The sequence below is a fragment of the Crocodylus siamensis genome, chromosome 12 (assembly GCF_052110815.1).
Source record: "Crocodylus siamensis isolate JL-2025a chromosome 12, ASM5211081v1, whole genome shotgun sequence".
Taxonomy (NCBI): domain Eukaryota; kingdom Metazoa; phylum Chordata; order Crocodylia; family Crocodylidae; genus Crocodylus; species Crocodylus siamensis.
The window spans coordinates 10,876,068-10,882,526 of NC_143406.1; the positions used below are offsets into that span (position 1 = coordinate 10,876,068).

The following is a 6,459-nucleotide window of genomic DNA, read 5'->3' on the forward strand; positions in this document are numbered from 1 at the left end:
TGCCAGCTCCAGCGTTCACCTCCCCTACCGGGCTCACGGGCCTTGGCACCGCTCACCTGCCACTCAGCTGCACCCACTTCCCAACCCACCCTTACAGCTCAACACCAAGGCTGTAAAACTAATCTGCTCCCCAGCACCCTAGCTTCAATCTGGCAGCTGGGTTACAGAGACCCCAGCCTGCCCCTTCCCAGGGACTGAGAGGCATCCTCTTCTGTGAGCACGAGGCTCTTCTGACCCAACACCGCTGCTGCCCTGGGCTCGTGGCTGGGGTGTGCAAGCCTCCGCAGCACCCGCTACCCTTGCCCCAGCATCCTCCCCCTGTTGTAAGAGGGGAATTACTTTCTACCCCGGGGCACATTGTTATCTGCACCCCAGCACGGCTGAGAGAACAGCCACGAGCCCAGGCTGCACCCGGACTGCTCCCCACCGCACTCTGCCTGGCAGGGGGAGAGAGGGTCCCACTCACCGGGTTCCTCCTGGACAAAGCCCCCAAACCTCCCCTGCAGGGGTTTTGCAATGCCCACAGGAGAGATGGCTGCCCCCGTGCTTCTGACAGCCGCTGGGGCTGCAGAGGGAATGCCCCTCGTGCTGAGCCACCTGCGGGGCCACAGAGGTGCAGACCCTAGGACCAGGGCCCTGACCCTGCTGCCCCATTAGCACGGACAGGCCTCTTAGACCCCTGCCTTTGTGAGGTCCCAGCATAACGCCCCCAGCCCCCTACTTGGGTGCTCCCACGGGTCCTTCTGTACCCCAGCACAGCTGCACTTGGGAACTGCCGGCTCCAGCCCAGCAAGGCAAGGGCCCGAGGGAGCTGTTCCCAGCTGCACCCTATTAAAGCTGCAGCCCAGGGTGAGACAGCTGAGTGCCCACGGCACCTCCCAGACACAGGTGCAATGCCTGCCCCCAAGTGAGCCCCGGGCTCCCGCAACACCAGCAGAGCCTTGGGGCCAGCCCCCCCGCCCAGGGCCTGATTGTCTTGGGCATGGGGTCTTTCCAGACTGCCCTGAAATCCTGGCTCTGAGACCCCAGTAAAACCCAGCGTGGAGCCCCTGGGGAGAGTCCTTCTAATCCTGGGCAGGGGCTTTGACTGTAAAACCCAGCATGGGGGTTGGTGGGATGGAGAAGGGAGAGGCCTTTCCATGGTTGCCCTCAAATCCAGGGGGGCTTTTCCCCAGAATATTTCAGCTCAGGGCACCTGAGATCCCAGCAACACCAACTCCCCCATGGCAGTGCCCACCTGGGACTCCCACCCAGGCTCCTCACAGCAGTGCCCAGGCAGGGTGAGCGCTGGGTTTCCCCATGGGGGAGGTATCTTGGCTGTCTGGCATGTCCCTTTCTCCTTCGCTCACCCCCTGCCCCTTGGTGAGCGTGCCGGGAGGCCTGGTGGTGCATGCATGTGGCTCCTGGAGGCAAAAAGAAGCAGACACACATCCCCGGGGCGCCTCTCAGCCATGCTTTATTGGTGAATGGAGTAATAAACAACCATAGCTCGATTCATTCAAGGAAAAGAGACACTACCAACTTGTGGATGGCATTTACAATGCAGGCACAGTTCATGTATTCTACAGGGGCTGGGGAGAGCCTGAGGGGGCCTGGGTCTGGCTCCGGCGCACTGGTGTTAGCAGGCGGTGAAGGTTTTCCAGAAGAAGTTTTTGCAGGGGGCTTTGCGGTCCCGCTGCGATAGCTGGGCTAGCCGCCCCAAGGTCGACCGCTCCTCCTCCAGTTTGCCCTCCGGGGGCTCCTCAAAGTCAGTGGAAGTGGCATCCCGCCCCACATCCATGTCATCCAGCAGGCCCACCAGCATCTTCAGGATCATGTCCTTCCGGGCTTTGGTCTGTTCCTGCAAGCAAAGAGCACCAGGAAGGTGAGACCTTCCCCTCTGATCCCTCTGCAGGTCTCAGCCTGGCCCTCCCGCATCCCCATCAGAGTTTCAAAGCTGAGGCAGTCTGGGCAGGCTAGCTGAGATAAAGACCACTCAGTCCATAGGGATGGATGGGAGTCTCTAGGGCAGGGGTGGGCAAAATGCAGCCCGGGGGCCGGATGCGGCCCACCAGGCCATTCTATCTGGCCCACGGGGCCCCTAAAAATTTAGAAAATTAATATTAATCTGCCCCGGGTTGCCTGTCATGCAGCCCTCAATGGCTCGCCAAAACTCAGTAAGCGGCCCTCTGCCCAAAATAATTGCCCACCCCTGCTCTAGGGGGTTACAGGGGTGGCTGGAGTCCCAGTCCCAGGTGTCCCATCCCATTCTTCATTTGTCTGCCCCAAATCCCATGGCTGTTGCTGCTTGGCCCAGGGCCCAGAGGAAAGACAGCATGCGTGGGGAAGGAGGTCTAAAGCAGATGCTCTGGCATGGTGCCCTGCATGGCTCTCCGCTCCGTGCCCAGACAACTTGGTTCTTCTTCAAGTCTGGAGAGACGCAAGAAAGGGACGGGGTTCTCTGCCTCTCACCACAAACTCCTATGGGAGAATAGTGCTCAGGCCTCATGCAGCACTTGGCTCATGGTCTCAAGCTAATAAATCCTCCTGAGGTCCCTCTGCATAGCAGGAAAGCATTATTACCCCACCTTGCAAGTGGAGAAGCCAAGACACTGAGGTAGTGTGCCTTGCCCAAAACACCAGTGGCAGGGCTGGGATTACTGCTCAGGAGCTCCTGGCTCCCAGACCTATGCTCAGACCCCTCGATTGGGTCATCCTGCCACGTTCCTTGCCCTGTCCTTGGGCTAGATGGCTCTGAGGTGACAGAGGGCCGAGAGCTGTTATGATAGTGAGCAGAGCTGCCGCAATCTCCCTGAGCGAACACTGCAAAGTGCCTAAAGGAGGAAGCCGGGGCTGGCGGAGAGGTAGCCCCAAATGCTGGAATAAAGAGACAGGTGATGTGAATTGTCTCTTTTCAGGGAACTTAATGCAAGATACCGAACTCTGTTAAACCAGTAAATCCAAAGAAATTTAACTCAGCTACTCTGTTACTGAGGAGCAGAGAAGGGCCTGGCTGGTAATTCTGGATTGTAAGGATCCCGATCAGTGCAAAGGGCACTGGAGCCATCACTGTTTAGTGGTGCTAGCCTGTACTTTGCAACCACCTAGATCTAAGGAAGGATCTCTTGCCTGTGGATCATAAGGAAGCAGGGTTTGGTAGGGCAAGCGGTTGTTAGCGAGTGTTCCTCTTCCCTGCCTGGAGGGTGGGACTCGTGGAAGCAGGCTCCTGTGTGAATCTTCACACTTGCAAATTCAGCATTTGTTTCCTGGGCGATATTCGGTGTTGTTGGTGAGCCCACTCACTGGGAGCGAGCGCAAGGGGGGCACAGACAGTCAAAGCAAGGGGCAGGTTTTATTTCAGGGAACCTCAGTGGGCAATTATTGAGGCAGTTGCCCTGCTTGAATTCTCACTCCTGTTTTCAGATGGGGAAACCGAGGCAGGAAAAGTTAAGCGCTCACGGTTGCAGCAGAGCCAAAGACAGAAACCAGGTCCCCCGTCTCCCGGTCCTGCGTCTTAGCCACAAAGCTGTCTGTATGGAAGATGGGTTCTTCAGTCCTAGCCTAGCAGAAATGCTCAGGTCCCATTTTCCTTATTAAATCTCATCCCAGCTGTGAGCCCTGTGTCTGGAAATATCTGCCCTAGCCAGAGCTGCAGACAGCTGATACCTAATAACACTCTGCTATGTTGTCGCCCGAAGATCTGGCGCCTTGGGAATGAGCTGGGCGAAAGAGTTACAGATGCTGGTGCTGGCTGAAAACAAGGCACAGCCAACAACAGGTCAAAAGGCTTCCGAGCCAGATCACAGCTGGAATGGAGCAGGATGACAGGACTCCCTTGCTGTTGCAAAGGGGAATGTCTCTGGGTCTTCGAGAAGAGAGAGATTCATTCCTTTGCCCTAGTTCTGTGCTAACACCCCTGTGCTACAGTGCTCTGCATTGCAAAAAAATCTAGACAACCCCATCAGCAGGTAGCAAGCTCGGAGCAGCTGGAGTCTGTTCGCATTCCTGCTTCTCGGGTGTCTCGATACCATCCCCAACAATCCCCCGAGATACACACACCATTATCATCCTTAGTTACCTTTGCAATTTTCTATTCTCTTCAAATGCTAACACCTCAAAACCTGAAGCCCTTAGTAGGGAGAGATTTCCCTGAATATGGATTCTGATATATCCTACCTACCGGTATCTGTATCAATTAATGAGGGCCTACTAATATCTAGCTTGTAAAACATTTTCAAAAACCAGCTATTCTCTCGATAGTTCCCTGCCAGGCACTGTGCTGGAGATGACATTCAGAATGAGAATGATTACAGCTTCGTTCATTCTGTTCTTTGGGTAGATGCGATATCTTTTATTAGACCACCTAAATAGCTAGAAAAAAGTTTTTGCAAGTTTTCAGGTCAAACACCCTTCTTCAAGCACTGGGAGTCCCAAAACCTGAAGAAGGGTGTTTGTACCCAAAAGTATGCAAAGAACTTTCTTCCAACTATTTAGTCAGTCTAATAAAAGCTATCACATCTACCCAAAGCACTTTGCCTTCTTATGTCCTTAGACCAGCACAGCTACAACCAACTACCCTACTTCATTCTTATCAAGGCATTCATTGCTGGCATCAGCCAGATGACTTTTCCCTCTTTCCCGGAGCTAGAGTTTGTATCTGAAGGTATTTATCAAACAAAGGAGGGACTTTTAATTTAAAAAATAAATTACTGGCATTTTTTCTTCTTGTTGTAAGAATTGACAGCAGAAAGATCCTATTATCCCCCCTCGGGTTAATACCAGCCTGCCTACATAGCACTGCTCTTTAAGGGAACGCTGTCCCCGAGACCTCACACTCTCTGCGCCTTTTTCTGGCAGCCCCTTGTCTTGCTTGTTGTTACTGGGCTCTGAGGCCATTCCTAAAGCACTAAGACACTGATGGATGAGTTGGAGACATGGCTGAGACTGAAGGAGCGGTAACACGAAACAGATACACACAAGAGAAAAGCCAGTGGCTTTAAGATCAACTCTGGGCTCCTCCACTTGTGTGCGCAGCTCAGATGTAGGCAGCGCCACGGAGAGGGGCATGAATCAGATTCCCAGAGACAGCAGCGCACCTAATCCACCGAGCGACTCGGAGGAAAACGGCAGAGCAGGTGCCGGAGAAGAGCGAACAGGCGAGGAATTCGAGAGCCCCAGGCTGGGGCACGTGGCACGGGGCAGAGACACTGTCCCAGGGAGTTATTTTATGGGGATCGTTCCCTCTCCTTCGTGGAATCTCCCGGGACTCGTCTACCCAGAGAAAATGATGGGCAGAGCCACGGCACCACAGTTATAGCTATTATCATGTTATCATTTTGGCAGTCAATCTTGTAACGGCGTCTCTGTAAGAGTTTTACCAGCCTAGTTCTGCTGGTCAAGGGGAGCTAGACCATGATAGCTCTGCTGGCTCAGCTCTACGTGTGGACCTTGTTCTGGACTGAAGTCACTTTATTCTGGTAGGATTACTCCACTTACTGTTCCTCTACCTTCCTCCTCTCCTACTGTGCCTGGTCCTTTCTGTCTGGTTCTCCCTTCCCGTGCGTCTGCTTTAAAATAGAAAGTCCTTTTATTGTTTTACTGAGTCCTTGCTCTTTCCTCTGCTCTCACTGCTCTGCTTTATTCCACCAGGCTGTACTCTTTTAGCACTCGCGTTTTCCCTTTCCCCTCTCTCCTTTTTGCATTGTCATTTTTCATCTAGCACAGACTTTGCTTCCACACTTTCCCCTAGAGCCTGTCTTTGATCCTTCCCCCTTTTAATCAACTGGCTAGCCGGCTCCGGCAGCAGCTCCGCGTGCTGCAGCTGTCTCTGGGAAGCAGCGGTGGTTTGGAATATAAAGAAGTCGAGAGGATTAGCCCTGCAGCGGTCCTGCCTGCCCTGTTTGGCTCTCCAGGCTGCTTCTCCACGTGTCCCACCCCATCCCAGCTCCTGCATCATACTCACCTTACTGTTCTGTAGCGAGAGCCTCTCCTCTCCCGGCAATGCCGTGGCTCGCACGCTCCACACCAGCAGCAGCACCGACACCAGGCTGGCCACCAGCTGCATGACGTACAGGCTGTGACTGCTGCGCTGGATGAGGGACGGCTGGGAGGGGGAGCTGCTTCTGGGCTCTCTTGTGCCTCAGACAATGGCTGCAGCCCCTTATATAGCCCTCCTCCTAGCCCTGCAGGTGACGCAAACAATTAAGTCCGTATCAAAGGCAAATTAGACTTGGGGGGGGGTGTGAACACTTGGCTGCTCAAGTGGGCAACTTCAGTACCTCTGGGCTTGCCATGTGCCTGTCCTGCAAAGTCTTTCACGCAGGAGGTAAAGGGTTAGGCCTCGGGCACTAGGACATGCGAGGCACTGGCTGTAGCTGTGCTGTCCCTGCAAGACCAGGCCCTCAGCCCAGCTAGTCCGGTATCCTACAGCCAGTGCAGGAAGTGCGGAGGAAGGCGTTAAACCTCCTGTCCTACCAAGAG

At 54.4% G+C, this 6,459-nt stretch overlaps 1 protein-coding gene across 1 annotated transcript; it reads right to left on the minus strand.

The window, feature by feature from the left end:
* Positions 1 to 1,438: 1,438 nt before the first annotated feature.
* CORT (cortistatin) lies at positions 1,439 to 6,099 on the minus strand. The gene is made up of 2 exons (XM_090024204.1): positions 5,942 to 6,099; positions 1,439 to 1,840 (listed from the first exon to the last, which is right to left on the minus strand). Exons 1-2 carry the CDS (start codon positions 6,041 to 6,043, stop codon positions 1,619 to 1,621), a joined length of 324 nt encoding a protein of 107 aa, XP_089880330.1. The 5' UTR covers positions 6,044 to 6,099; the 3' UTR covers positions 1,439 to 1,618.
* Between the last annotated feature and the right edge of the window lie 360 nt (positions 6,100 to 6,459).

Coding starts and splice junctions, on each gene's coding strand:
- CORT (XM_090024204.1), bottom strand. CDS start 6,043: ATGCAGCTGGTGGCCAGCCTGGTGTCGGTGCTGCTGCTGGTGTGGAGC. Junction 1,841..5,941: donor TCTCGCTACAGAACAGTAAG/GTGAGTATGATG, acceptor CTTTGCTTGCAG/GAACAGACCAAAGCCCGGAA.